This window comes from Nomascus leucogenys, chromosome 19, assembly GCF_006542625.1.
Source record: "Nomascus leucogenys isolate Asia chromosome 19, Asia_NLE_v1, whole genome shotgun sequence".
NCBI classification, from domain to species: domain Eukaryota; kingdom Metazoa; phylum Chordata; class Mammalia; order Primates; family Hylobatidae; genus Nomascus; species Nomascus leucogenys.
Window position 1 is genome coordinate 35,527,035 of NC_044399.1, and position 12,795 is coordinate 35,539,829.

The 12,795-nt window shown below is 38.1% G+C and overlaps 1 protein-coding gene across 5 annotated transcripts in view; it reads right to left on the bottom strand.

The window, feature by feature from the left end:
* The window catches only part of NF1 (neurofibromin 1), a 284,759-nt gene that overhangs the window by 97,174 nt on the left and 174,790 nt on the right, over positions 1 to 12,795 (bottom strand). For all 5 annotated transcript variants that reach the window (XM_003280199.2, XM_030800221.1, XM_003280198.2 and 2 more), the window contains one exon: positions 12,199 to 12,309. In XM_003280199.2, the coding sequence (XP_003280247.1) occupies positions 12,199 to 12,309 (111 nt within the window). The remainder of the gene's footprint in view (positions 1 to 12,198; positions 12,310 to 12,795) is intronic.

Consider the following 12,795-nt stretch of genomic DNA (forward strand, 5'->3'; position numbering starts at 1 on the left):
GTTTCTAGTAGGCGTTGATAGAAGAAGGTAAGAATGGAAGATTGGTGAGAAGTTAGACATCAGGCTTAAAAATCATATACAGTTGACCCTTAAACAACATGGCTTTGAACTGCACTGATCCACTTATACAGAGGTTTACTTCCACCTCTGCCAGCCCGGGGACAGTAAGACCAATCCCTCTTCTTTCTCCTCCACCTACTCAACATGAAGATAAAGAGGATGAAGACCTTCATGATAATCCACTTCCACTCAGAGAACAGTAAATATATTTTCTCTTCCTCATGATTTTCTGGGTAACAATTTCTTTTCTCAAGCTTATTTCATTCTAAGAATATAGCACATATAACATTAACTTACAAAACATGTTAATCTGCTTATGTTATCAGAAGGCTTCCGATCAACAGTCTATTAGTAGTTAAGTTTTTGGGGAGGCAAAAGTTATACGTAGATTTTCAATTGCATGGAGATTCAGTGCCCCTAACCCCAGTGTTGTTCAAGGGTCGATTGTACATCATTGGAACTGACATTTTACTGGCCAGAACTCAGTCAGATGGTACCACCTAATTATGAGACTGCTAAGAGTGGTATGGTGCTGTGCCCAGAAGGAAGAGAAACATGAATATGCTAAGTACTATTCTTATCATGTATTATGTAACACTCCAGTAAAAACTGGAACAGCACCCCAAAATCAATCTCATCAATATTTCTTCAGTGAAACATTAATATCCACACTAAACGAAACAAAGATAGCTAAAAACCTCCCACCTATGCAGATAAGACATTTGCACCAAATAAATTTTGGTGTCAAACTTTTTTATATTTTTATAAAACTTAAGGTTTTTGGAGGATTTTGGATTTTAGATTACAGACAAGGGATTATGAATGTGCATTGTGATCCATATTGTACAAATGAAGAAATCTTCTCAAAACAGCAGCCAGGAAAGTAGAGATGAAAGTTAAACTCAGGCCTGCGCCTTCCAAATTTATGCTAATGTGAAGAGAAAACTGCAAATAACCAAATAACTCTTACTTTAGACATCATTAATGATACCAGCCCTCCGACATGCAGAAACAGGATGTATTTCAACGAATTCCAATACTTATTGTGTCCTTTTTTTTTTTTTTTGAGATGGAGTCTTGCTCTGTCCCCCAGGCTGGAGTGCAGTGGTGTAATCTCAGCTCACTGCAACCTCCGCCTCCCGGGTTCAAGCAATTCTCCTGCCTCAGCCTCCCAAGTAGCTGGGACTACAGGCGCATGCCACCACGCCTGGCTAATTTTTTGTATTTTTAGTAGAGATGGGGTTTCACCGTGTTAGCCAGGATGGTCTCAATCTCCTGATCTCGTGATCTGCCCACCTCGGCCTCCCAAAGTGCTGGGATTACAGGCATGAGCCACTATACCTGGCCCTGTGTCCTATTCTTTATAAGCACTCACTATATTAGAAGGCAGAGGGAATAGAAGGAATAAGAGGTGGTATCTTACCACAAAAAAGCCAGAATATGGTGGAAGATTTAGTTTCTTTAGTGAAAATGAGACTCTGATCAAAGTATAAAGTACTAAAATGACTGATTCTGACGTGAAGAATTAGGGAAGGATTGTATAAAAGGTGCTGACATGAGTGGAGCTTGAAGAAACAACACAATTTTGAATGAGGAAAGTACAGTAGTACCCCCTTAACTGTGGGGGATATGTTCCAAGACCCCTCAGGGATACCTGAAACCACAGAATTACAGTATTGAACCCAATGTATGCTGTGTTTTTTTCCTATATATAAATACCTGTGATAAAGTTTAATTATAAATTAGGCACAGTAAGAGATTAAAAACAATAATAAAATAGAAGTTATAGCAATATACTACAATAAAAGCTATGTGCACACGGTATCTCTCTCTCAAAATATCTTATTGTATTATACTCGCCCTTCTTGTGATGATGTGATATGACACAATGCCTATGTGATAAGATGAAGTGAGCTGACTGATGCAGCACTGTGACACAGTGCTAGGCTACTATTAACCTTCTCATGATACATCCAACTTATGTTTATTTCTGGAATTTTCCATTCAGTATTTTCAGACCATGGTAGACCATGGGTAACTGAAACTATGGAAAGTGAAACTTAGGATAAGAGGGGGCTATTATTACACTTTGGGCAAGTTGGGGAGGCTGCACAAAGATACAAAGTTGGTGGGTATTTGAAGACCTGAATAATGGCAAATTGATTATTGTTTGTTTGCGAGCATTTGAGTACTAAATAGAATTTAAATTTTACTTAATCATCATGAAGAGGCCTGGGGAGCTTAAGATAAATAAGAAAGAGAAGATAATGAGAAATCCGATGTTGGAGAAACATTTGGCTAGGTGATGATACAATTAACCAAGAGATTATGAGAAGAATATATCTAGATACAAAAATAGGAAGGAGGAAACACTAACTTTTGAATTTTAAACAAGTCGAGACTGGGGTGTTTGAAACATCAATAAAGAATTTTGTAAGTGTAGTACGCAAAAGGTCAGGATTAGAAAAATAGAATAAGTCACAGTTTGCTCAAGTTCGAAACATTACTATTACTATTATCAACTATATACGCCCCAAAGAAATCCACAGAATGAGCAAGTGAGCAGAGAGAGGACAATGACAAACTCCTGTAAATTACTGTAGTACTCTGATTCATAATATCTACTCTGGTTGCCAAGAAGCTTTTTTGTTTGTTTGTTTACTTCTTAGATCTGACCACATTAACCTCTGGTTAAGTGAAGTTATTATATGTACCATATAAATAAGATTTACCAAGCATGGTTCTATTCATGGTTTATTCATTCAGGGGAAAAACGATCTTCACAGCACAGTAAAACAAGTGAGGAACATGTACTGGCTTGTACTTGTGCCATTTATGTTGCAATTTCCTTGTATGTCAACACCATTGTTCACAGCCCTGCAATTTTTAAAGTGTTCTGGCCAATATGATGAAAACATTAGCAGAATACAACCAACTTCCCTATATGCTAGTTATCATGGAAAACAGCTGACCAAAAGACAAAATTCCTTCAAAAAATTTACTTTATGCACTTCAAGGTGACTGGTTTAATACATTAAAAAACATACACAAACACACAAAACAAAATACATATACAAACACACAAAAGTTTGTAAACTCAGTATGAAAAAGTATCACTTTCATATGTAATCTTTTTCTTAAGTTTCGTATTAATGAAGTTTAACTTCTTTTCTAAGGTTACTTTATTTACCAAAAATTAAATACCTGAAATGTTGTATTACTGAATTATTTTTTAAACTTCAAAATAACCATGGGTAGAAACTACCCTATAAACATATGTACAGATGTTCTAAGGAAAACGCAGACACCTTTAATACACTTACTTGGTTTAAAATCATAATAATCACAGCAGGCAAAATAGTAAATTCATCTAGTTAGAGTCAATCCAGTGAAGCAATTCATTAATGTATACAAGGTAAGAGGAATAACAAATGCTATTCACTGGATTCTTTAAATAAGCAAGCAGATTTTAGAACTTTATTTGAATTCTTTAATCTCTGCCAAAGTCTATCTGCTTATACGTAGTTGTCTGGAAACACTCGGTTGGATACTTCCAAAGAGCAAATGGCAGGTCAAGTTTAGAACACATGACTTCCTCACTAATTACATTTAAATAGCATGCAGTGAGTGAGAAATCAGATTCCCCATAGACGCTAGAGAAAGACTGAATTCTTACTCTTCAAAGAAAAATATCAAAAGGTAACATTAATTTGAAATGTTCTCAATTACATATTATAGCCAAATGTAACTTTTAATATATATGTTAGAGCTCTACAGTTAAAATTTGGGCTTTAAGTCACAGACTTAAGTTCTAGCTTGGGTCATTTTTAGATATGCACCATCAGGTAAGTTATGCCCCTTGTCTGAGCCCATTTGCAAAATGAAGGAGTTGGTTTTGTTCATTTCTAAATCTTAAAACTATGAACTTCTCTAACTAGTTTTTTTGTTGTTGTTGTTGTTAATGAAGAAAACCTCATCCCAGCACTGGGGAAATACTTTGGTTTAACCTCTTTAGTCTTTGGAGTAAATATTTAGAAGTAATATCCTAATTTGTGACCTAAACTAAAGCCTTAAATTGTTGGAATAAAGGTCATGAGAATCAAGAAAATACCAATATTTATTTCATTATTTCTTTTGTTGCTCTACTGTCCCAAATTGCCTCTCAGTCTTTGCCCCTACCCTACTCTATACTGATCTCAAGCCCCCATATTTATTGTATTGAATGTCTAGTGTTTTATTTTTTTCCTTTTTTAAATAGAAAAATGCCAATTAAGCTCTTTGTCAGTCTTGGGATTGTTTTTGCCTTCAGTTGGTAGCCCTCAATAGAAAATAGGTCTTCTGTCGGCAGATGTTGACAACAAAGAAAGGGAAGCTTTTAATTTGTTCACTAATAGTGAAAAAGCAAACATTTACATAACACAAATGTACTGATAAACACAATTAAGGATATATGCTTGCCTATTTGTGATCCAAGTGTTCAATTAAAATTATATAATTATTGTGAAACAGAGGAGGATGATGTTCAAGCTATCACTGATCGGCCTGTTCTTCATGTTTGTCAACATTCCGGGAACAAACTTCAACATCAACAACCTCAAATTCTATGGCAGTATCCAATCCTGCATCAAGCCTGAATCCCAGGACCAGACCTAATCCTAGGATGAGCACCAATCCCAGAATGAACCCCAATCCTGGGACAAGCCCAGATCTCAAAATGACCTCGAGTCCCAAGATGACTCCAAATTCCAAGACAAGTCTGAATAGAGCAGTGACCCCAAAGATAGCCACAACTATGAATATGAACACTGTGACAAATGGTAGCACCAATCCCGGAATGAACCCTAATCCTGGGACAAGCCCAAATCTCAAAATGACCTCGAATCCCAAGATGACTCCAAATTCCAAGACAAGTCTGAATACAACAGTGATCCCAAACATAGCCACAACTACGAATATGAACACTGTGACAAATGGTAGCACCAATCCCAGAATGAATCCCAACCCTGGGACAAGCCCAAATCTCAAAATGACCTCAAATCCCTAGATGACTCCAAATTCCAAGACAAATCTGAATACAGCAGTGACCCCAAAGATAGCCACAACTATGAATACGAACACTGTGACAAATGGTAGCACCATACTCAATCCAATGGACAACATTTATTTTCTATGTAATATTTTTGCTGTTTCGTGTACACTTGCACTCAGGCTGAAGTGAACTTCAACTGCCTGCATTCTTATCTCAGTTTCTTATTATCTGCTGAATGACAAGCATGCTAGGAAAATATCATTTATTTCAACTTACTATTTAAGAAATTTTCATTATCTTGTTTTTTTTTGCAAATTATAATTGTGTATGTTTAAATATTAACTTAATATGATGTTTTCCTTCCATATGAAAAAAGTATGTGCTACCTTATTAAATGCTGAAACAAGCAAAATACCATGTTTGCCTTTTAAATGTTTGCAAAACTGAACCGAAACTCATATTTATATTAAAGGTGTAAGAGAAGAAATTATGTAGGTGGGGTGTGTGTGTGTGTGTGTGTGTGTGTGTGTGGTGTGTGTGAGAGAGAGACAGCACACACGAGAGCGAGAGAGCAAGTGAGCAACAGTGACAGAGAGATGAAGGATAGGGGATAGGGGATAGAGGATGGGGGTGTGGGATAAGGAGTGGTATAGGGGAAGTTGTTTTTGTATTTTATTTTTATTTTTTTGAGACAGAGTTTCACTCCTGTTGCCCAGGCTGGAGTGCAATAGCATGACCTCAGCTCACTGCAAGCTCCACCTCCTGGGTTCAAGCAATTCTCCTGCCTCAGCCTCCAGAGTAGCTGGGATTACAGGTGCCCGCCACCACGCCCAGCTAATTTTTTGTATTTTTAGTAGAGGGGTTTCATCACGTTGGCCACGCTGGTCTCAAACTCCTGACTTCAGGTGATCCACCTGCCTTGGCTTCCCAAAGTGCTGAGATTACAGGTGTGAGCCACCATGCCCGGTCTATATTTTTTTATTAAATAGACAAAAAATGCTAATCTGATAAAGTCCTCTACAAAATAACACATTCATCTGTATTAACATATTTCATGAATGTGTTAATACTAATATGTCATTTTGCTAAGAAAAGGTGCCAATTCTGCTAACCTTTGTAATGTATAATGATATTGCGCCAATGACAAGGTTATTTTATATTGAGTAAAACTTTATCTTATGTTTCAAAAAATCATTTGTAAATCAGATGCCTGGAATTGAGAACTTATTTTCCCCAGAGTAATATATCTCATAACTGTTGGTTAGGTTTTCATGCTCATCTACAAAGATTTACCCAAGCATAAAATTATAATAGTAATAAGCATATAATTAATAGTGCATTTGTTAAGAGCTTTGGCTTAGGTTTGAAACCCAATTCTGATTCTTACTAGTTGTGCTACCATGAATTAAATACATGACCCAGTGAGATTCCCAAACAAACTTTAGTAATAAATGAATCACTTGGAGTGCCTGTTAAATATATAAACAAGGCCCTGCCCCTGAGATTTTGGTTTGGAAGTGGAGGCTGGGGATATGTTTGTTTTAATGTTCCAGATCATTCTGGTAGCCAGGTTTGGGTTTCAGTTTATACACACATCAATTAATTGTTAATAATATCTCAGAAGGTTATGTGGATTAAATGAGAAATTATGTAATATGCACAGTTTCCTGATGCAGAGAAAGCACTTAGGAAATGTTAGCTATTATCATTATTTACTACTATCACCCAAAAAGCAATTGCCAGGTATCACAATATTCCTAAGAGGAAAACACTTCTTTGTAACTTGGGGTTTTTGTTTTGTTTTAATTTATTCTTTCAGACAGGGCCTCACTCTGCTGCCCAGGCTGGAGTACAGTGGTGTGATCTCGGCTCAATGCAGTCTTGACCTCCCAGGCTCAAGTGATCCTCCCACCTCAGCCTCCTGAGTAGCTGGGGCTACAGGTGTATGCCACAATGTATGGTTGATTTTTGTATTTTTCTGTAGTGACAGGGTTTCACCATGCTGCCCAGGCTGATCTCAAACTCCTGAGCCCAAGTGATTTCCCTGCCTTGGCCTCCCAAAGTGCTGGGATTAAAGGCGTGAGCCACCTTGCCCAGCCCCTTTGGGGTTTTATATTTTTAATTATTCTTACAAAAACAATATATGTTCCTGGCAAGCCAAACGACATATAGATATATAACAGAAATATTAAATTGGTCCTCTATCTCCTCCAATCACACTTCTGGGATAAGCAATGTGAACAGTTAATATGTATAGTTTCATACATTTCTCAGTCTACACATACACATGTGCAGGTGCACACACACACTGTCATGTACCTTGTAAGTGTCAGTAAGTGTAACGTAAGTGTCATCCCTTTTTAAAGCTGGATGTAGAGGACTTCTGCTACTTCTGCCTGCCCAGTATCCATTTTTTCTCATTCTGGTAACAGCAATTCAATTTTCCTTTGTGAAAACCCTGCCCCCATGCCCTCCTTTTAGTTCATGCAATTTGGAGAGGGCTGGCTTTACCACTGCATTCCAGGAAGGGCACATGATCCAGGCCTAGATAACCAAGAAATTCCATCCCCCTTGCCATAGTGACTGCCTTAGGAATTGGCATGTGACTCACACCAGGCCAGTAAGACCAACCACTTTTGCTGAAACCACAAAACTCGGAAAGAGGTGTTTTTCCACTGGGATTGTTAAGCTGGGACAGCACAAACTATTACCGGCCACAGCTAGGGAGCAGCTGCTTGGGAATAAAACCGACACAAAGAAAGTAGAGTTAAGAGCCAGAGAAGACAGATGTTCTGCAGATGATATTGTTTAAAGCTCTGCATCTAGTCATGCAAGAAACTAGTACATCTCTTGATTTTCTTAGGTACATGAGTCAATAAATTCCTTTTTGGCACACATAAATTTGAATTGCGTTTCTGTCACTTGTAATAAGCAAAATTAACACATTGCATTATTCCCTAATATAAATGTATCATCATTTATTCAACAATTCCCCTTTTGAAACACAACTCTATTGTTTTCCTTTTTGTTGCCACTATATAAACAATGTTGCAACAATGTCCTTGTATTATGCTACTTTACCACAGGGCAAGAGCATAAGTATATAGGATGGAATAGAAGGAAAAGATTGGAAAAGTAAATTAGGCCAAAATTACCTTGCATGTTTGACTACAGAACTTGGACTTTATACAGGGAGTCAATGGGACAGACAAGCTTTCTACTGGAAACTGGCTCCAGAAGAAATGTTAAGATTACCTAGAAGTAGTCATCTGGGGATGAAGGAGGAGGAGAATAATGCTACATTAGTATAGGTAAGACACAGAGTTCCAGCAATGCAGTGGGGGAAAATGGTTTCGAAAGACATTGCCAAAGTACCTAATAGTAATATTAGACCATTAAGGTCCAACTAAAAAAAAAAAATTAGGCCAGGCGGGGTGACTCACATCTGTAATCCCAGCACTTTAGGAGGCCAAGGCAAGAGGATTGCTTGAGCCCAGGAGTTCAAGCCCAGCCTGGGCAACATAGCAAGACCTCATCTCTACAAAAAAAAATAATAATAATTAGCCAGCTGTGGTGGCACACACCTGTCGTCCCAGCTACTTGGGAGTATGAGGCAGGAGGATTGTTTGAGCCTGGGAGCTAGAGGCTGCAGTGAGCCATGGTAGTGCCACTGCACTCCAGCCTAGGCAACAGAGTGAGACCCTGTCTCAAAAACAAAACAAAAAAAATTAAAACACATACCTAAGAACAGCTCCTGATGAAGAAACAGCACCGAGTGGTCACATTTTTTTTTTTTTTTTTTAGACAGTCTTTTTCTGTCGCCAGGCTGGAGTGCAGTGGTGCAATCTTGGTTCACTGCAACCTCCGCCTCCCAGATTCAAGCAATTCCCCTGCCTCAGCCTCCCGAGTAGCTGGGACTACAGCCACCTGCCACCACGCCTGGCTAATTTTTTGTGTTTTAGTAGAGATAGGGTTTCATCATGTTGGCCAGGACGGTCTTCATCTCCTGACCTCGTGATCTGCCCGCCTCAGCCTCCCAAAGTGCTGGGATTACAGGCATGAGCCACTGCGCCCAGCCAAGTGGTCACATTTTGAATCCCATGACTGCTGGGCCAGGAGCACATACTGGACATAGGGGCAGCCAGAAATCAACTGGCTGGCCAGAACCTAACATTAAAGTTTCTGCCAAGCAGAGATACTTTTTAGCTGAATCATATTTTCTTTCTGGAATTTCAGATGTGCAGTACTGAGATAATGAACGGGTTACTATCTGGGGCAAAAGCTGAAAGGATACAGAAAGATGAAAATCATGAGGAAGAGTTGAACACAAAACCAAGAGACAGTCAAAGAGCGTAGCCAGTTCCAGCACCACAGCCATCTAGTTCTCTATATCTGGGTAGGCTCTGCTCTAATTCATGCTTTTCCTAAAAACTATCCTTGAGAAAATACAAATGACTGCTTTGCAATAAAAGCCTAACTAAAACAACTTAATTGATTGCCCAGGATCTCACAGGTAAAACCAAGATTTGGTGACTAACAATGAGAAAGATAATAAGAGGAAAGAATTTAAAATGATTAGGGTCTCTAGATGGGGAACTAGAAGGGATGACGATGGTACTGAGAAAGAGAAATATGGTGTGAAGAGGAGGTTGATTTGAAGATGTACTGAATTAAGTTTTGGACATTTCAAGTCTGAAACGTCTGTGGACTATCGATAAGGAGATTAGAAAATCCACAATTCAAAAAGCATTACTTAATACATAGAAGTCTAAGCCACAGAAACACAGGAATATCAAAAGAGAAGTCAAACCCAAGTGCTCTTTGACAAAACTGATGGCATACAGACAGACAAGACCTTCATAACGGAGTAAATGGACGCTCTGCTCTGATGTACTGTGTACTCATCTGTCTTGGAGCTAGGCTTCACACCAGGTGAAAATGAAGGCCAGGAGGAGCTCCAGTAAGTCTAAGTAAGAAACTAAAAGGATTGAAAATCTGAAACTGACAGTGCCATATGCCCCCAAAAAAAGAATGAAAGAAAAAAAGAAAATCTCAAATTTACTCCTTACACAACTTTATAGGTCACAAAACACTTTATAGGAGAGGTAGACAGATTTTATAAGCACATCCCCCACCTTTAACATATGAAACAAGATTTGGAAAAATAAATTTATCTAAGATTATGCAGCTAAGGCGAGGTGCGGTGGCTCACACCTGTAATCCCAGCACTCTGGGAGGAGGCTGAGGCAGGCAGATCACCTGAGGTCAGGAGTTCAAGATCAGCCTGGCCAATGTGGTGAAACCCCATCTCTACTAAAAATACAAAATTAGCCAGGCATGGTGGTACATGTCTGTAATCCCAGCTACTTGGGAGGCTCAGACAGGAGAATCACTTGAACCCAGGAGGTAGAGGTTGCAATGAGCCAAGATCGTTCCATCGCACTCCAGCCTGGGTGACGAGTGAAACTTCATCTCAAAAAAAAAAAAAGATTATGCAGCTAATAAGCAGCAGAGCTGAGAATTCTTAGCATTCTCTAGCCACAAGACTCAATAGGTTTCATGGAAACCAAACTGATTGAATCTCACTAAGGGATCTGCAGCAGGTCCAATCTTTCCTTTAGCTTTTTCTAGATCACCACAGAGAAGGAATACAAATGTAACAGTTTCTGATCCTGGGAAAAAAAAAAAAAAACAACGCAGCTTTGTTTTCCAGAAATCTTTGCTATTTGTAACCTAATAAGATTTTAAAGAAGAGGGAGACAGACATCTTCTACCTCCCTTACCAATGTTTGCTTTTTACTTAGACAACAAAGGGAAAGTAAAAATATCCTGGTTGTATTAAAGGTTGGGGTTAGAACACAAATATGGTTCATCTCAAATGCAAATGAAAATTAAAATGATCTCAGGCAATTTAGAAATGGCAACTGAGATGAGAGCTGGAGAGAGGCCTTTCATGGGAAGGTGGAAGAGGGGTTACTTAGAGTCGTTAAACGACAGGGGGGTGGGGGGAGGTTCAATGCAATTTTCTTACTTTCTTGATTCCCTAATACTCCAGTCCTTTGGACTTCTTGGTCTTAAGGCTATCTGAATGACCCTATTAGACAAGTTTCCCATCTTCCACTGATCTTCCTTCACCGTCTCTCTACTATTTCTCAACCTCGATTTGTTTCCTACACACTGCCACCTGTGGCCAGCAAGTTGACTAACAATGTACGTCTACTAACTTAATGGTCATGGATGTTAAATACTGTTAAATTCAGAAAAAAATACTGTTAAATTCAGATTAAGTCTATAACTAATGAGTAGCAGAACTAGGTCTAAACATGGAATCTCATGACCTGAGATTCCGAAGTCAGTGGTTTCTCTATGTATCGTGTTGTCTCTAAGGCTCAATTACCATGAATGTATGTCATGGTAAACGGGAAGAAGTAAAACTGACCAAATAACGTCACAGATGAGTTTTCAAAAGTAAGGTAAAATGAGGCAAGAAAGAAAAGACAATGGTAGGGAAAGCAAGGCAAGCATCATACCCATTATTAAGGAAGAGCTCACAACATTTCCAGAAAGGCTTTCTAGCAACTAGCCTCAACTGAGGGCAGCATGAACAAGCACTGTTTTCCAGGCCACCCCTTGCACCATCTTCATAAAGATTTTTCACCACTCCTTTGAATTATTTTTTAAATCACCCTGATGCTGTCTTACACAGCATATTTTTAAAAGTTCTCAGAAACAGGCTCTTACAGTTTTATTTCTTCCTTTAAAAAAAGTTCCCAGTTATCATGTTGTGAGTACTATTTAATCAGAATATACTTGAAAACAAAAGATTCTTTGTGGGTTTTTAACTCTTGGTAATTAATCCATTGCAGGCAGTATTTTAAAAAATGATGTAGGACAGAGAAACCAATATGAAATGGGTAGTATGAAAAGCAGCTACTAGATACTGACCATCATTCTAGGAAAGGCAGGCTATTTACCCTGCTATATGCTCCCAAGTAAACTTGTCTTCAATTCCTGTTAAGTCAATTGGGAAAAACCAAACTTGCCATCTCTCTGTATTTGCTATAATTTAAAAAATTATGTTAAGAGACCCAAAACATAGTATTTCTTACCTCCGTGCAACATAATAAAAAATAGGATTCCCAGCTTTGGAAGTCCCAGCTTGGTAGAAAATACTTAACGTTTTCAAAGCCTTGAATTCTTCTTTTTCATGTACCTGATGCCTAAAAGAAAAATAACAGAGTAATTATGAGGCTTTATGTTGCCTACTGAGTAAGTAAAAAAGTCTATAATTGGATAAACAATAAAATACTAAAATGAAAAAATATTTTAAAAGCAACAGGCATTCTAAAGGGTAATTTGGCAACATGCAACAAAAATTTCAAGGTATTACTCTTTGAACCACAAAAGCACTTTTAGGACTATTCTAAGGGAACTATTGGGCAAGGATATTAACCATAGGATTGGTTTTACTCATGACATTTTTGTCCCAGACAGAAGTCTATGATTTTTTTTTTTTTTTTTTTTTTGAGATGGAGTCTCGCTGTGTCACCCAGGCTGGATCTTTTCTAGTTTATGGATTTTGAATGGATGAAAAAGGCCTTGCTTTGCTCATGTTTTTTTTTTTTTTTTGATTTATGGAAGTTTATCATAAATGGTATGAAAATATTTTTCCAAATCATTACTCAGTTGTATCAAAACCATTTAGT